At 43.8% G+C, this 18,576-nt stretch overlaps 1 protein-coding gene across 6 annotated transcripts in view; it reads left to right on the forward strand.

Moving 5' to 3' along the window:
* Positions 1–18,576, forward strand: part of SLC35A5 (solute carrier family 35 member A5) — a 142,875-nt gene that overhangs the window by 94,316 nt on the left and 29,983 nt on the right. For all 6 annotated transcript variants that reach the window (XM_069204173.1, XM_069204177.1, XM_069204172.1 and 3 more), the window contains one exon: positions 4,231–5,008. In XM_069204173.1, coding sequence (XP_069060274.1) covers positions 4,231–5,008 — 778 coding nt within the window. The remainder of the gene's footprint in view (positions 1–4,230; positions 5,009–18,576) is intronic.

Consider the following 18,576-nt stretch of genomic DNA (forward strand, 5'->3'; position numbering starts at 1 on the left):
TTTAGAATCCTGGTGATGCACCCTTCTCTAATGGAAGGAGGCAGTATTCCACCCTCCCTGGCCTCCAGATACACTTGTAGTAGGCGCTGCGGTAGGTCCGATGTGTACGCCTGATGAAATTCTGCTGAGAATCCATGGCTCCCAGGAGACTTGCCCCATGGTAGACAGGCCAATGTCTTGCTTCTTCTAATGTGAGATACGCATCTAGTTCTTGTGCTGCCAAGTCCCCACCTCGCAGAAGCCGTAATCCTGCCAGGAATGCCAAAACTCTGTCCCCATCTGCAATGCACAGACTGGTATACTCCATTTTCAAGTGGTCTCTGAGTGTATTCAAGTTATCTTGTTGTGTGTATACATCAGACCGCGTTTGGGTCCTAAGGTGCAATATGGGAGACACTGGTGTTTTCACGTTTAAAGATCCAACCTAGGCGGCACCTCGAGCTACCTCCCCTTCTGTATAGTGGTTGGCGGTAAGATTGCAGGGTAAAGCGTTCAGGTCTGTCTCACAACAACGCCACCTGCTGTCGCAGACTAGCCTCCTCATCCTGTTCCTGTGCAGTTCCGAGCAGGGACTTTTGCAATTGCACCAAAGCACCCGCCTTACAAAGGAGTTCGTTTTGAAGAGTTCTACCCACACTGCACGCAAGGCCTGTACCTGATGTTAGTTTCCATAATACCCATTTTTCTAGCTGTCTTGTGTAAATTCGCTCAAAGGAGATTTACTTCTACAGATACTCCAGCATTATTTCTTTCTAGTGCCGTTCTGAAGCCTTGTATGGCCTCCTTCAATGTAGCTCTTGATGGTTTGGTTGTTAGTTGCGACGGACGGTCTGGAGTACGATCCCAGTCTGGTGATCCTGTGGGCGGCTTGGCAGGGCATCATATATTGTGTAATTGTATTACTCGCTGTTTGTTTCTGAGGTCTATCTTTAGCTATGGTGAGAAAACAGTATTTGGCTCTTCCCCTGGGCACCCGGAACACGCGTTACCTCTGTTCGTGGGCCACCTCAACTCCCAGAGGGAAGAGCAAGCCGGTCAGTGTGGGGATGAGTGAGCTTGAAATACGGGTTGGAGATATAATTTCAAGACCAAACTACTGTGGTATCAGTCGCACTGGGTGTCTCCATGCTCTCTCCAGGTGAACTCAGAGCCAGTAGAGTCCCTCTGCTGAAAGATCCAATCGTTGTTGCTCTATTACTAGAAATAGTGTATATTACTCACTACTCACAGGCAGTGGGGAGCACTTTAACTAGGTGCCACTCAAGCCACCTGGGAAGAAAGTTATGTCTTGGACGTAGTGGCTGAGCTTCACTGCCAATTTTACCATAGGATATTCCTGTATACATGTATTATATTTTTCTTGGGCCCCCTATGTAGTACAATTGGTGTGGGAACTTAAGTATTAATGACCCCTCTGCACATCCGGAGGGCCCAAGTTTCACACCGAGCCGGGCTGTTTCGCTAGTTACCTAGTGTCTTTCCCCTCAGCATATTTATGCAATCCTGTGTAGTGGCCCGTCTCCGGACGCTGTTGCGTGCCAGCCTCTAGGGGTACTTACGGTGCTTGTTTGTCCGAATTCTCCCAACACGACCGCAATGCAAAACAATCATAGCTTTGTACGCCAATGTCAACCAACTCAGGTAGGCATGTTCTATTATCCAGGCAGGCGTCCCTGCACGTTCCCAGCAGCACAGAGCAGCTCCCTTTCAGAGAATCAGAAAATAGCTGTAAAGAGAGTGCGTTAAAGAACCTTTTGAGGACACCGCGATTTCCATGGACATTTATCCCTAGTCCACTTCACAGTCCCCATGCAGTGTTTGACTCATGGAAGCCCTATTATTCTGGTGAATTACATTGGTTCAGTGTTAGAAATGGGGTTTTTGGTTGGCAGTCAGGTTACCCTCTGTCCAAGCAAGAACCCTCACTCTAGTCAGGGTAAGTCACACACAATCCAAATTATCCTGTGCCCACCCTCTGGTAGCTTGGCACGAGCAGTCAGGCTTAACTTAGAAGGCAATGTGTAAAGTATTTGTGCAATAAATCATACAATAACACCATATAGCACCACAAAAATACACCACACAGTGTTTAGAAAAATATATAATATTTATCTGGATATTTGTAGATCAACACAATAAAAGATGCAATAAAAATTTGTAGGAATATCACTGAAAAGTGATAAAAAGTGTCTTAAGTCTTTAAAAAGCAAACAAAGTCTCTTTCAAGCACAAAGTACCTGGTTTGGAGTGGAAAGTCTCCGCAGAGGGCCGCAGAGGAGGAGATGCGTGGAAAAATGGTGTGTGCGTCGGTTTCGCCCCTTCACACACGGACTTGCGTTGTTGTTTTTCATGCGGGGAGACGTGCGTCGTTCTGAGGGAAGAAACATGGTGTGTGCGTCGGTTTCGCCCCTTCACAAACAGACTTGCGTCGTTATTTTTCACTAGGGGAGACGTGCGTCGTTTTCCGGCACGCGGGCCAACTCCTTCTATGGTTCGCGGGATTACCAGATGTCCCAGGGTCTGTGCGTGGATTCCTCGGCTTGTTATCCGGCTGCGTGTCGTTCTGGGAGGCTGTGCGTGGAATTTTCTTTCTCACGGCAGGCGTTGCGTTGATTTCCTCTCTGGAAGCCGGGCGGCGTTGTCCATGCGAGGGCGTGCGTCGAAGTTCCAGTCGCCCCGTAGGCGTCGGGCAGCGTCGGCGTGCGTCAAATTTTTCGCCGCACGAGGAGTCCAAATGAAAAAGGGAAGTCTTTTTGGTCCTGAGACTTCAGGGAACAGGAGGCAAGCTCTATCCAAGCCCTTGGAGAGAGCACTTTGGCAGCCAGACAAGAGTTCAACAAGGCAGCAGGCCAACAGCAAGGCAGCAGTCCTTTGTAGAAAGCAGACCGGTGAGTCCTTTGAGCAGCCAGGCAGTTCTTCTTGGCAGGATGCAGGTTCTGGTTCAGGTTTCTTCTCCAGCAAGTGTCTGAGGTGGTAGGGCAGAGGCCCTATTTTATACCTAAATGTGCCTTTGAAGTGGGGGAGACTTCAAAGAGTGGCTAAGAAGTGCACCAGGTCCCCTTTCAGTTCAATCCTGTCTGCCAGGGTCCCAGTAGGGGGTGTCCACCCTCCCAGCCCAGGAAGACCCATTAAAAATGCAGATGTATGCAAGTGAGACTGAGTACCCTGTGTTTGGGGTGTGTCTGAGTGAATGCACAAGGAGCTGTCAACTAAACCTAGCCAGACGTGGCTTGTAAGGCACAGAAAGATTTAAATGCAAAGAAATGCTCACTTTCTAAAAGTGGCATTTCTAGAATAGTAATATTAAATCCGACTTCACCAGTCAGCAGGATTTTGTATTACCATTCTGGCCATACTAAATATGACCTTCCTGCTCCTTTCAGATCAGCAGCTGCCACCTCAATAATGTATGAGGGCAGCCCCAATGTTAGCCTATGAAGGGAGCAGGCCTCACAGTAGTGTAAAAACGAATTTAGGAGTTTTACACTACCAGGACATATAAACTACAAAGGTACATGTCCTGCCTTTTACCCACACAGCACCCTGCTCTAGGGGTTTCCTAGGGCACACATTAGGGGTGACTTATATGTAGAAAAAGGGGAGTTTTAGGCTTGGCAAGTACTTTTAAATGCCAAGTCGAAGTGGCAGTGAAACTGCACACACAGGCCTTGCAATGGCAGGCCTGAGACAAGGGGAAGTGGCTACTTAAGTGGGTGGCACAACCAGTGCTGCAGGTCCACTAGTAGCATTTAATCTACAGGCCCTAGGCACATACAGTGCACATTACTAGGGACTTACAGGTAAATTAAATAGTCCAATTGGCAATGATCCAATGTTACCATGCTTAAAGGGAGAGAGCATATGCACTTTAGCACTGGTTAGCAGTGGTAAAGTGCGCAGAGTCTAGAAACCGGCAAAAATGAGGTCTGAAAAAGAGAAGGAGGAAGGCAAAAAGTCTGGGGATAATCCTGCAGAAGGGCCATTTCCAACATTCGGAATTTGAGGCAAACTTACTGATGCCTAGGTATTTCTACTGTGATTGTATGTATACATATGTGGGCTCTACAACGAACAGTTCTGCAATTTATATTAAGAAATAATTTTCAAATACTATTAATGGAAAGCTTTTCTGACTCATGTGATTACACTTACAAAGATGGTACTTATGACAGCACCAATTTCCACATACATATAATTTGTGGTTTTCTTTTGTCTCCAACAAATGCACAGGCGACGTCTCTCGTGGGTGCAATGGGCATCTCTAACGATATTATTCCTGTCTATCGTGGCTCTCAATGCAGGAACTGGGAACCATAAACATGACACATCATCCCCTGACCTTCATCAACATATACTGCCAAGCACCTCCAAAGGCTGCCTTCACAAGTCTAATGCTGTTAGCACAAATCAAGAAGCCGAAAACTCTGTACCAGACTCCACATCTGCCACAAAGTTGAACTCATGGGCTCTCAAAAGGTTCAGCATGGGCTTTGGACACTTTCTAATAATAATACAGTGTTTTATATCTGCACTGGCTAACATCTACAGTGAAAAGATTTTAAAAGAAGGGGGCCAGTTTACAGAAAATATATTCATACAGAACAGCAAATTGTATATTTTTGGCGTCTTATTCAACGGACTAATCCTGGCTCTGCAGTCTGAAAACCGCAATCAAATACAGTCATGTGGATTTTTTTATGGCCACAATCAATTTTCAGTTGCACTTATTTTCATCATGGCCTTTTCTGGTCTCTCTGTGGCATTCATCTTGAAGTTCCGTGACAACATGTTTCATGTACTTACAGCACAAATAGCTACTGTAATAATTACAACTGCATCTATTTTTATTTTGGACTTCAAGCCCTCATTAGAGTTCTATTTGGAAGCTCCGGTAGTGCTTCTCTCTGTATTCATTTATAACGCTAGCAAAATTCCGGATTCAAGCTGCATTGCACTAGAAGAAAAGGTTAAAGGGACAGATGGAGGCATCTGGGAACGCTCTTCTGGGGTAAGTCCATTAATATCACAGCTGCATTCTGTGTTCTTAAATCTTAGAATGTAAACTATAATTTGTGGTGCACATTAAAAAATATTTTAAATACTGCCTTTAGGTCCTGCACAACATTACATTTGCAGAGTTAGAATTGTTTTCAGTTAGTCTGGCACTTCAACTGAGAGCATCTTCCTGTTCCTGGAGACCCACTAGTATAAAGCTTCAGTGTCTTCACTGTGGATGTTTTTGATTGCTACTTAGAGCTTTAAAGCAGGGCTGAAGGTTCTCGACCCTTACCAGCCAAGAGTCTGCTTTCTCCTGTTCCTGCGGTGCACAATCTATGCTTATTCATAGGCCTTAACCCTCTATGGCCCCCCTGCTCCATATTAATCTTTAAAATATGAAATCAAGAGGCATGCATGACACTTCATATGATTCTGAAAAATAGTAAATCTTTATCGCAGAATAGTACTTCATGAGCTTTACCAAGACTGTAAAAGCTCTCAGGCTCTCATTGCCAATGCTAGGCCCCAGAGGGTAAAAATATAAGTTGGTGTTCCTCTGACATTACCATCATATAGGCATCCTTTTGCCTCAGTCGGTGCTGGTCACAATGCTTAAGGTCTGGAAAAATAGTGAAATCAACATTGTTTCTACACATCATCCAACTAAATATGTTGTTGCTAGTGCTCCCAAACCTATGTACAAATTGCTGCTTCTCCTATGCTTCTTCTATAAAAGATCTACTTTAAGATTTGCAACAGTAGAGTGCCTAAGATCATGTTAACTTTACCCTTTAATTAGGACAGGCCAGTTGTAACAAACTCCAATTTATTGTTTCAGCTAATAGCCATACAAAATGAAAATAAAATAGCATTGCATTTTCAAAATAGCAGCTTCAATTGTGCAAGTGTTTAAAACATGTTCCTTTGCTTTAGAAAAAACTTTCATTTCCATGTCCCTATGTATCGTGTCTTAGTTACATGTTATGAATGCATTTACATGATCATGATTGGATTAATTAGCAATCTTTCATTATTGAAAAATTTTTAAGAAATGAAAACCTGTTGATACATATCAGCAACTCATCTGTCTTTGGTTAATGGGCAGCTTCTGTAGCCTCTTTAGGATTTAGACATAGAGCCTGTTTTTTTTTTTTTTTTTTGTTTCGAACTTGGGCAATCCCATTGATTGGAAGGATCACGTCAAAAATGTTCCACAATCAATTTTTGCTAAGTTCCAACAATTCAGGATTTCTTGGGGGTTTAAGTAGATTTGGACATCAGCGTTGGTCCTTATTCTGACCCAGTAAAGAAAAAGGGTTTGGGCTGCAGATTTGAAGCTGGTTGTGCCTGGTTCTGGTCTTAATTAGAGGTGGGCAGTGAACTCCCCTCACAGAGTTTTTCACACTCCTCTTAGAACGTGGAGTTCCGAAAAAGTCCAGGTAGTGAGGCTGAGGGTTTTTTTTTTTGTATTTTTTTTTTTTCTCGCTCTCCCTCGTCAACAGTGAGTTGGTGAGCACGAGCAAGGAAAATCTTGCTCAAAACTACCTCACAGTGAGATTTCTCAGCACAAGTGGTTGCAGATGGTTGCGACCGCTCGCGTTGAAAAATCTTCCGCTCACGTTGAGGTAGCTGCTGCGCCAGGAAAAAATCAACTAGAGCACAGAAAAGAAGCAGCACCCTCTTGTGCTGCGCAGGAAGCCATTTGCGCTGATTTTTCAGCGCAGGACAAACACTTGGCGCTACAAATCAGCACAAACAGCGTGACCTAATGCACTACACGGCGTGCAGAACTTCTCATAGAGTTTTTGGGCACTTCACAGAGCTCCGCGTTGTGCAACTCAGCAAACTCCACTCCACCCAAGCCTAATCTTAATGTGTCAGTCTGTGTCCCTGGACCCATTCACAGCATCTGCTAACATTATTTTTTTCTTTTTTGTGTAAGTCTGGTGTTTTATATCTTCAAAGTTCACTCCTGTATTAGGTGATACCTGACGCCTTCAATCTGTGAACCTGGGGCATGGACTTACTGATTCACTATCCAATTTATTCTTTCAAAGTAGAACAACTCCAGTGTTGCGACACATTTCTGTGAGTTTTTTCTTCATCTGCTTTGCCCAAGACAATTAATAGTCAATGGCAAAAACATTTTCCAAATTTTTTCCATGACGTGGAATGTTTTTTTCAATCTTTTGGATTTTAGTTTAAAACTTTGTTTTTGGTTGCACTGTAGAGGTTGTAGAGCTGTAGTAAGTGATGCTTTGCTATTTCTGTTTGTTTCATCAGTACATCATTTGTGACTAAAAAGATACAAACGTTTTTGCCTGTAATCATTAGGACATATAGACTTAAGTCTTGAAGGAACTTGCCCATATCCTTTATGTGTAAGTTCATTTAAGTTGAAGCTTTATGCAACCTTGGCGGATACTGAGTTGTGTTGCAAACTCTGCTGTACCTTCCCCCCTTTGCTCCCTATCTCACTCTTGCTGTAGTGTCTTTGTGGCGCCATTTTAAGATGTATGGCAATATGTTTGATATTCCTTGGTCGCACATTGTACTCCACAGCAAGTTTCTGTTGAATGAGCTGAATACCATTTTCAAGTCCATGAATATCAACAATAGTGAGATTTTCTTCAGTTTTAGGTATTTAATTGAAGCAAAGCAGTCTCATTGCCTGACCTAAAATGCTGCTTCCTTAAACCAGTCAGTAGGATAGATATAATTACGTTTTCTATACATTTTCCCAGCGCAATTGAGTAGTGAGATTGGCTGGTAGTTCATAGGGTCAAGTTGTGACCCTTTTTAGGTCTTGCCCAGCCAGTGCATGTGCTGCCTCTTCGAGGCATGCTGTTTTCTACTCTGTGGCTTTAGAGCACGCACACCGATTTGTATTTGTTCCTTTATGTACCCATTGAAAATCCTAGCCTTTCTGTGGTGAATCCCTTATAGTTGTCCCTCTTTTTTGTGTGTTGCTGACGCCTATGGTGACTGGCCCGATTACTTGTACTCTTTCACTTCCAGCCATTTGTGTTACTTTCAGCACATTTATTTTTTAATTTTGCCTCTGCGTGGCCTCTTGGAGGAGCAGTGAAGTCCCAGTCCGACATCAGCTTGTGCTTTTTTTATAAATACCTCCTGCCTCTGCATGTCAATGGAGGGAGGGTGTTGTCACTTTGACCATATGCAGATTCAAGCATATTGTAGACCTTTTCTCCAGCAAGTAATGGAATTTCCAAGAACTTTTAGACATTTTATGGTGGCACATACATCGTCAGTGCCTTAGTGTTTGGCACCTAAAGCAACACAGAAGTTATGATTTTGCACGTTTCCTTTCAGAACTATCCCTGAGAAATGTGGTGTTTTTGAAAAGCCCTACCCAAGGCACTGACTACATGAACAGATTGTTCAGTGCCAGTAGTAAGATGATTCTAGTAGACAGTATCCACTCCTCACCCTTATCCCTTCTAGGCATAATTGATCTCCCCTTGTGCTTAGAATAAACACTGTCTTGTTAACCATCGAGCGCCTTGTGGACAGTCTTCATGGCGTCTTTGCACAACAAGTGTATAATCGAAGCAATCTGTGGGGGCTGCCTGCAGGCCTGGGCTCTGTTTCTACAAAGCCTTGCACAACCTATTCCACAATGCACACTTATCTGGATCACAGGCCATCCTGTGTGTTTACCAGCAAACATTGATCTGCTAACACAACAGATGCAGAGCGCCTGACCTAAACGGCAGCAAATTCTTTCGTTTTCTACCTCCTTTAACAAAACCAACTGTGCAGTAATCACTTGCGGGATACACAAGCTTACATGTCAAACTCGATTGAGTGTCATAATGATTATTCTAATTTGGAAAATTACAGTTTTCACTCAGTTAACTAAAAGGTCTTCTCTGCACTCCCCATTTTGTAAAATTTGTATCTGCAGGGTGGCCCTCCATTTGATCTGTGGCAGATTGCTTAGCTAGCCTTCTGCCTCATGTCTACTCTTTGGCGGAATCCTATATGTATGCTCTGGGGTGTGATTCTCTGCCCTTTCCCATAATAATTAAATAGCAGAGTTCTCAGACCATGGGAACGTTCATAGAGGCCCCACTTCAGCATGCAGGGTGCCAAATAATTGCTTGTTTATTTTTAACGTCTCTGGAGTGTGTTACATGAGAACTTGTGGCACAACTCACTGTTCTAAATACAAGCTAACAATATACCTATGCCATTTACACCACATATCTGTCAGGACTCCGGACGGAGCACCTCTCGAGGTCACGGAATAGCTCCCTATAGATGTAGTATACCAGAGCAGAGAAAGGCAGACCCCAGGAAAGAACAGCAACAGGTTGCGCACAGGAAGAGGATAGTGAAGCAGAGCAACCTTAGCGTGAATAACAGAAAATGTATCAATAATGGACAACACCCTGGTTGCCACTAAAGTTTCCCAAAGATTCAGAACTTCCCACAGTAACCGGGAATGTCAATGCCTCTGTGCAGCTTACTCTTGCAGATAATCACCCCCACAAGCCCAATAGAAAGGAGGCAACAGAAATGATTCTGTCTCTGAAACCTTAGGGCACAAACAAGGATTATACTTGCATGCACAAGACAAGCCCTTATGGGTCCAGCTGCAGACACAGCGGCAATTCCTAGAAAATAGCAATGACACTGTCACAGATAAAGCACTTAAGACTACATACAGCACAAGACAAAGGATGGGGCAGGAATTGCTCCTGGAAACCAGGAGCCAACCCCTATACAAAGGAAAACACTTCTACACAGGTAAGGACTAATAGTACACTTACCAGACACCGTAACCCAAGAGGAAAATACAGAGCAAGTGCTAGAAAGGAGCCTAAGAGCTGCAGCAAATACTGGAGAACAGGCAAGTCTTATAACGATGCTAGGAAACTGCAACAAGCATGAGAATTCAACATCAAGAGAACTAATGTAAGGCATACAAGGATTCTAAGAAACTGTAACAAGCACAAGACCTGAACATCAAGAGAACTAGAGTTTGCAGAAAATATTTGAGAAACAGAACAGAAACTAGTTAAAAATCTAAGACACAAAGGAGAAATTACAGGAGTTAAAGTAGAAACAGAAGGGATAAGTAATTGGAAAATATTAGCAGGAACAGAAGGAACAAACTAAGAAAAATTTGAAATAGAGCAGCTCAAGAGCTGCACCAAGAGTACAAAAAGCCAGACTAAAGAAAAAGCAAAAGCAAGCAGGGCTAGGGAAGTCTGTAGCAGGCTGCACAGGCCCTGAGCACAGCAAACAGTGCTGGGAAAAATCTGTAGCAGGCTGCACAGGAACAGAGAACAGCAAACCGGGCTGAGGCAAGCAGGAACAGATCTGAAAAACGAACCAACAAGAGGTCTGGTACTCCAAGGAACAAACTTCAATGCACGAACAGGGAACTTCAGCAAATGGCAGCTTATAAGCAGTTCCAGGCAGCAGCAAGCCCAGGGTGGAGTCACATGGCTGGGTTGTATTAGACTGATCACAGACGAGTGTGATTCCAGTCTATAACAAGTCCTGGAGGAAATAATCTAGTACAGAGGAATAGCAGGGCGATTCCCATAGGAAGCAATGAACAACAGGTCTTATTGAGTGCTAGGCAGTGCATTATGGGCCCTAATGTCCATGGAAACAAATGTAAACAATATCAAACTGGGAAGCAAGTAGGAGTCAGAAAGGGACTCTGGATGAGTTTTTATGATGATTCCCAGGCTGCAGATGATCCGTGTCAGCGTCCCCCGGACGTGGAACAATGGAGTTGTGACAATAACACCCCTATACTCACAGGGCGCCATCTTAAGGACGGGTGTGAGTTAGCTCTGGAGAGCCAAGAGCAGAACTTTAAACACAACTTGAGCTTATCAGAATAGGGCTAACCTGCCTTTTCTCTGAAAGCAGTGTGTTTTAAGAGCAAAACTTTACTCTAGGAAGTTGATTAGATTAAGGGTGTCTTATATTTGTGGTTAGTCAGTAGTGGATATAGAAAATCACTTTCAAGACGCTGTACAATAAATGTATCCAGTTATATGTTGAAACTTTATGGAAGGTGTTTTTTAATATATTTTGAGTTATTTCTGTTATTTTCGGCGTGCCCAAACAGATTCTCAACACGTAATGTTATTAAATGGTGCAAGCAACACCCCCCCAGACTATGGACCAAAATAGGGACTGACCTATTCCGACAGAGCCCTCCAATACAGCGAGGAGCACACACTAATAAAAGCATGTAATATTTAAAATAATAGTTATTATTCTAACAAGTGCTTCACATCTTACCTAGGGTAAAAGGCGCACTACATAAAAATCCTAAATCCAATACATGAATATATTTCACATGCTTGCTTTTTTATAGCCTGTTTTTAAATTAGATTGTGCTGCTGCTGGTAAAACACTGCTATCTAGTTGATTGTATATATCAGTGGTTCCCAAACTTTTGACTTCTGTGGACCCCCCACTTTGTGATTACTGGAAGCCAGGGACCCCCCATTGAGTCATTACTGGAAGCTAGCTCTATTAAGGACATGGAGGCGAGGATTATGCTTTATCTCTTATCTTTAATGCAACACACAGCAGCCAATCACAAAGTAAAAAACATGAAAACTACATTTCCCATCAACATCAGCCTTGTAATGACCCTCCAATCAGGCTGCACTATTACTCTGAAGCAAGCAAAGTCCTTCCTCTTTCTTTGTACGTCTCCACCAGATAACTGAATCTTATTATCTTCGAAATCCAAGTCCATTAAACATAAAGTCAACTGGAACCAAGACCGAAATGCACAACGGTGCATGAAAAACTCAGGGACATTTTCAGAACTCTTAGAATGAATTGGGATCCATCAGGTGGATTTCTCATCTAAAGAAAGAAAAACAACGGTAAAATCCTGAAAATATCAAGATTTGAAAAACATATGAACCATAAATTGCACTTGACTATTAGTACATAATATGATATATCGGGTGGGAAAAATACTTTGATTTTTAGATAACAATAATCAACGTTCTCGGGTGGGATAATCCTCGCCTCCGTGTCCTTAATAGAATTGAAAATTCTTGTTGCGTATGCTAGAAACTTTTTGATTCTATGTCGGGACCGGAAGCTTCGGATTATGCTAGTTCAAAGCTGAGCGATCACATTAGAAACCGCATCAACAATCGGTTTATGATTGGTCATCAGTTTCCACCTTTAAGATGTTCTATCAGCTGCTGTCACGATATCTTCCAATCTGGACCCTGTATAAAAATCCTTAGAGGCCATAGCTCCCCGAACAGAATGAGCCCCAAAAATGGAAACATCTATACCTGCTTCTTGCAGCAACCATCTGACCTATCTCGCCGAAGTTGCTGAAGAAACTGGGCCAAAAGGTTTCTGCAAAGAAATTAACAATTGTCCATGTACATCTCTTCTTAACTCTCTAGTAACATCTTCAAATGACTTTAAACAATTTACAACACAAAGTTTGGAATTATCACTGAAGGCTGGATAACTAATACATTTAGAATTCGATTTTGTGTGTTTAGAAATGCGAAAGGATACTCCAGAAGGAGTAAAAACTCTACCTGCAATGTCCAAGGCCTTGACAACCGAAACTATCCTGCATGAGATTAAACAAAGCAGCATAGTCAACTTTGCTGATAGTTGCTTTCGTGAAAGGGCTTCATTAGCTGGCCAAGCCATCAAAAATTTTAAAATGACATTTACATCCCAGAGAGATGAATATTTTGAAAGAGGAGGTCGAATTGTATGAACAACCCGTAACAATTTACAAATTAATGGATGCTCCCCTACTGGTTTGCCTTCAATATGAGGATGTTTAGCCGAAATGCCTGATCTGAAATTATTCACTGTCCTGCAACGTGAGACAAGAAATTCACTATCATTTGCACTGGGGCCCCCATGGGATCCACCTTCCTTTGATCGCACCAAACCAAACATCGCCTCCAGGCGGAGGCGTATCTTTTATGCGTACTAGGTGCCAAGGATTGGAAAAGGAAGAAACTAGTGTCTTCTGAAATTTTCGTACTTTGAGAAGATTCACGAGATTCTCCAAGCCATGAGAATCAATTGGTTCTCTAGGATCAGGGGATGAGGATTCCCAAGTGGATCTAATAAGAGGTCCCATGATGGGAGGATTCTCACCGGAGCGGTGCAGCACAAGCTCAGAGCCATCGGAAACCAAGCTTGAGTTTTCCAGAATGGCGTTACTAGAATCAATTCTGCCTCTTGTCGAATAGTTTGCGAGAGGACCCGTTGAATCATGGAGAACAGGGGGAATGCAAATGGCAGATCCCCTTTCCAATTTTGAAGAAACTCATCCAAGCTGAGGGCATTCGGATCTGGTCTCCAACTAAAAAAGAGTGGGAGATGAGTGTTCAGACAGGAGGCAAAAAGATCTATTTTGCATGGACCCCAGAGTTGATTCAGAAACTGAAATATTCTGGGTTGGATCTGCCAATCGCTGGCATCTCTCAGATGTCTGAAATTCCAGTCCGCCACTAAGTTCACCTTCCCCGGAATATATTCCGCCGTCACAGAGATCTGATGAGCTAGGCAAAAATGCCAAAAGTCTTTGGCAATCTCCGCCAACATCATGGAACGAGTTCACCCCAGGTTGTTGATATATCGAACCGCTGAAATATTGTCCATCTTGAGGAGAATACAGCATTTCGAATTGGACGGGGACAAGGTCTTCACTGCGAATGATCCCGCTAGGAGTTCTAGGCAGTTGATATGGAGTTTGAGTTCCTCCGGAGACCAACGACCCCCCCGTCTCTATCTGGCCACACCTGGCACCCCAGCCCCATCTACTGGCATCTGATTCTATGATCACCTCTGAAACAGAGGCAAATATTGCCCTGCCATTCCAGGCGTCCATATGATTCAGCTACCATTGAAGCTCTGATCGGGCTTCGCGGGAGAGAACAATCGATACGGAGTATGTCAAACCCTTCATTAGATGAAGGATCTTCAGCCTCTGCAGGGCACGATAATGAAGAGGGCCCAGAAAGATGGCCTGGATAGAAGACGCTAGGAGGCCCAACAGACGGGCAAGAACCCTCAAGGAAATTGAAGGAGCTAACAAGGCTTTCTTCAACTCTTTCTTTATAGCAAGCCTTTTGGTCAAGGGTAACTTCAAAAGGGCTGCAATGGAATCTAGTCTGAATCCTAAGAATTCTATGCTCTGAACGGGGAGAAGTTGAGACTTTTCTAAATTTTATAATGAAGCTGGGATCTTGAAGGAGCTGCATCGTCCAAGACAGGTGAAGATGAGCAAGGCGTTCTTCCTGAGCCATAATGAGAATGTCATCTAGATAGATAATCAGACGCACTCCTTTGTCCCGTAACCATTGCATCACCGGGCGCATTACTTTCGTGAAGCACCACGGTGCTGAAGATAGACCGAAAGGGGGGCTGAGAATTTGTAGCAACGATTGTGCAAAAAGAATTGAAGAAATCTGCGATGTGGAGCATATATCGGAATGGTCAAATAAGCGTCTTTGATATCTAGACGGACCATTCAGTCTCCCTCTTGTAAAAGATCTCTGAGAAGATGGATACGTTCCATCTTGAAGTGTCAATATATTATCCAAGCATTGAATTGTTTCAGATTGAGAACTAAACGGGATCCCCCTCCCTTTTTCTGGCCGAGAAACATTGTGCTGATGAGGACACGATTCCACAATAGCGCCTTTTTGTAATAGCGCCTTTAATTCTTGATCTATAAAAAACATCTCTTGTTGGGGGGAAAAAGGAGAGGAGGGGGAAATCTCTGATTGCTGTGGTTCGGAGTAAAACTCTAGGTGGTATTCTGAAATTGTATCTAACACCCAGGTGTCCTGAGTAATCGGAAGCCAATTTTGAACAAAGAGACTCACACTGCCCCCCAACACCACCTCTGAGCGTGGTATTAGACTTACCTGTTTGAGATGTATTTTGTCCGTAATAACCTCCTCGGCGAGGTCCCATGGGGTTACGACCCCTGTAGCCACGACCTCTGTTGGGGTAGAAGTTGGGATTAGGTTGGTAGCTAGACTCTTCCCCGGTTTCTCTGATAAGGGTGTGAGGTCTGCGAAGAAAAGCGGCCTGACGAGCGACCTCTGAAACGCCCGGCCCTATGAAAAAGGCCACTCTTAAACACTTTTTAATCAAAGTTTGGGCCTTATCTAAAGCTGAAAAGGTAGCGACGTATTTGGCAAGATCTTTCACAAACTTGTCACCAAACAAAAGTCCTTTAGCCGCAGGTCCAGCGTCCGCTGAAGCCAGCTCGGACAATTTTGGGTCAATGCAAAGTAAGAAGGATTTTTTGCACTCGGTAGACATTGAACAATTCGCGTTACCCAAATGGCTCTCTCTGCCCATTTCAGCAATGTGTCAGGGTCGATGGGCTCCTGTGATTCTTTAGCTTGGATTGCGAGATCTAAGATCTTGGTAAGGGGACCCAAGATGTCCAACAGTTCATCTTGTCAACCGCGCCAGGCTCTATCAATACCCTTTTTTGGGTATCTGGAAAATTTCTTAGAAAACGTGATCATATGTGGATCCAACTCCGGAGTCTCTGCTACCTTTCCCTCGAGGGCTGGTCGAGGGCATTCTGACCTTAGAGTGTTACAAGTGTCTTTTTCAAAACACTTCCTGAGCCTGGATTGAACATAGGCTGCCACTTCTGGGCAGGGGGTCCACTTAGGGTGAATGATATTGTCCGTATCGAAGAGCAGGTTCTTCGCTGGAGGAGAAGAGGGGTCAGATGTATCCAAATGGCGCTTTTTGCATTTGTGTTTGGCCTTACGCTTATCTGAGGAGGACTCCTCCTCAGAGACCGAAGTGGAGGAAGTATTAGAAGAATTATATCCTGACTGTAGAGTGGGATCAGAGTTCTGTTAAAAAAAAAAGGCACCATATTCATGGTCATTTAATACCGCATTAATGGTATGCCCAAAGGGGTCTGAATCTGACCGGCCAGGCTCATTTATATTGACCTAATTTGGGGTAGGGGTCCCCGAGCCTGCGCAAAATTGCCTGCAGCCAAAATTAAATATAGGTTGGGCAAACAGGCGTAAAGCCTTCACTAAAGCCCTGTTTACAGAGTCTTGTACATGGAAATCAAGAGCCTCTACCAGGCGTTCTTGCATCTGATGGTCTTCAGACTATTCCCCATAATACTTATCTTGTTGGGCCATGGTGGCAGTGGGGGCTATGATATTAAGAGGTCCCAAGTCAACTGCCAGTCCACAAAGGGGGGGGTGGGGGAAGAGTCCCCGGTGCCCAATAGGTCAAAAGACCTTTTTGTCGGTGAACAAAACTATTTTGGTAACAAGTATTTATACTGGCAGAGTTTGAGGGGCCTGGCACCAGTTCTCCTAGAGCTAAGCTTTATCATTATTATCAGAGCCCCTCCGGGCGTACGCGGGAATCGAGGAGTCGGCAGAGCTCCTTTTTCCACGACCGCACCACTACAAACCCGATGATAATTACAGGGTTTGCGCATGCGGGATCGCCGAAATAAGAGACCAATCTCTCGAGCCTGCACGCTCCCGAGGCCCCTCACCGACACTGGAAGATGGAAAAAACGATCAGAGATCGTTTCCCCGCGTCACGCTGAAGCGCTGCACCGACCCACGAGGCAATGATGATGAGCGCTTGAAGGCCGAAGCTGCGCTCTCACATTAAGTTAATAAAATATCAGTAATGTAAACAAATCAAGAGCAATATAACGTCATTTAGCTCTAGTGTGAAGCAGCAAAGAAAGAGGAAGGACTTTGCTTGCTTCAGACTTTATGAGTAATAGTGCAGCCTGATTGGAGGGTCATTACGAGGATGATTTTGATGGGAAATGTAGTTTTCATGTTTTTTACTTTGTGATTGGCTGCTGCGTGTTGCAGTAAAGATAAGAGATAAAGCATAATCCGAAGCCTCCGGTCCTGACATAGAATCCAAAATGCTGTTAGTGAAAATACCTGGCTGGATGACGGTTAATATTATAAAACTTTGCTTTCTTTTTTGGAGGACCCGGCACCTGCAAGTTGCTACTGGGCTGCCCCTTTCACTCTAATGCTGCTCTAAAATGGATGGCTGCTGTCTTGGAGCAATAAATAACATTTTAAAAAGTGGCATACATGTGTACAGATGTATAGCGATATATGCGTGCATTTATGTCATCACACTGCTGGCTTTTATTTTTTTGGAGCGATGTTGCTCACATGAGAACAAGCATTGCCGCATATGACCTTAGGGAATAAGGAAGTGTCCGTGTGTTTGCCCTCAGTCATATCTAGTGACACCTTCTTTTATTGAAATGACAACCGTGATAAAAAGATTGGCATTGCTTATATTTTTGTGTTTTAATTTACATACAAACGGAAATTAGGCCGTTTGGAAGGCTCTAGGGGCTAACTTGACTAAACAGAACCCTGATATTTCATTGTACAACCCCAAGTTTTTGGCAGCCATGTACTGAAAAAAAAAAATGTCCATAACGTGAAAAATACTTCATTTATTCTACCTGTTCACTGCAGTTGCATAATTGATATTTTCGTGTATATATGTAGCAGGTCTAACTCTGAACGTAGATGATTACTGGCTAAAAGGCACCTCCTGCCGTGAATCACATTCCCACTTGCTATAAATCCATGTACACATTGTGTGTGTGTGTGTGTGTATATATGTGTGTGTGTGTGTTCGGTGGCATGTGTAGCTGCAGATACACATGCCAATCCTAGACCCACCATCTAGTGTTGGGCTCGGAGTGTTACAAGTTGTTTTTCTGCAAAGAAGTCTTTTTTTTTTTTTTTTTTGAGTCATGGGATCGAATGACTCCTCCCTTCGGTGATAGTGCGCATGGGCCGATGCTCCTTTGTTTTCTTTCCGCTGTCTGGTTCGGATGTGTTTCCTCTCGCTCAGAGATTTTGGATTCGGAAACTTTATAATAACTATTTCACCATTGGTATTGTTTCAATCGCGTTTCCATCTGTAATCTAGCCGACAGTACCCTTGGAAACCAGAAAACGCCCTTTTGGGCATGCATGCCCAACTCGGGCCTGTTCAGGCCTACCATGCTGAAGCCTGATAGATCGGACTCCATTATGATTGTGTCCTCGATGCCATGTAAAATTCCTGTATACAGATCAACACATGGTATGTAATCTGTCTCTCTCCTGAGTATCGAGAAGAAGATTGTGAAGCTTGTCGGTCGTTCTGGTCGAAAAAGACACTGCATGATTGAAGAGCGAGGAGACTTGAAATGGCGTAAAAAAAAAAAATACAGAGTACACCAACACCGCAGAAGAAGAACGGACACAGATGGTAGTTCCAATCCAGGACACCAACTCTGAAGCCGACTTGGACGAAGACAACCAACTGATCACTGCAGCTCAGCATTTGAGTACAACTGCCCCTTCGCCCACATCCAAGAGACCTATTAAGGCCTTGGGTGAAGCACTGTCAGAGAGCCATGGTTCCACCTGAAAGAAAATCATCAGCGAACGACCTTCGGGTTCGGTGCCGAAAAAGGCCACACCCGTTTCGATGCCGGAGTCGAGTAAATCTATTAAAAGCTCCACATCCGAG

This window comes from Pleurodeles waltl, chromosome 8 (assembly GCF_031143425.1).
Source record: "Pleurodeles waltl isolate 20211129_DDA chromosome 8, aPleWal1.hap1.20221129, whole genome shotgun sequence".
Classification (NCBI taxonomy): Eukaryota; Metazoa; Chordata; class Amphibia; order Caudata; family Salamandridae; genus Pleurodeles; species Pleurodeles waltl.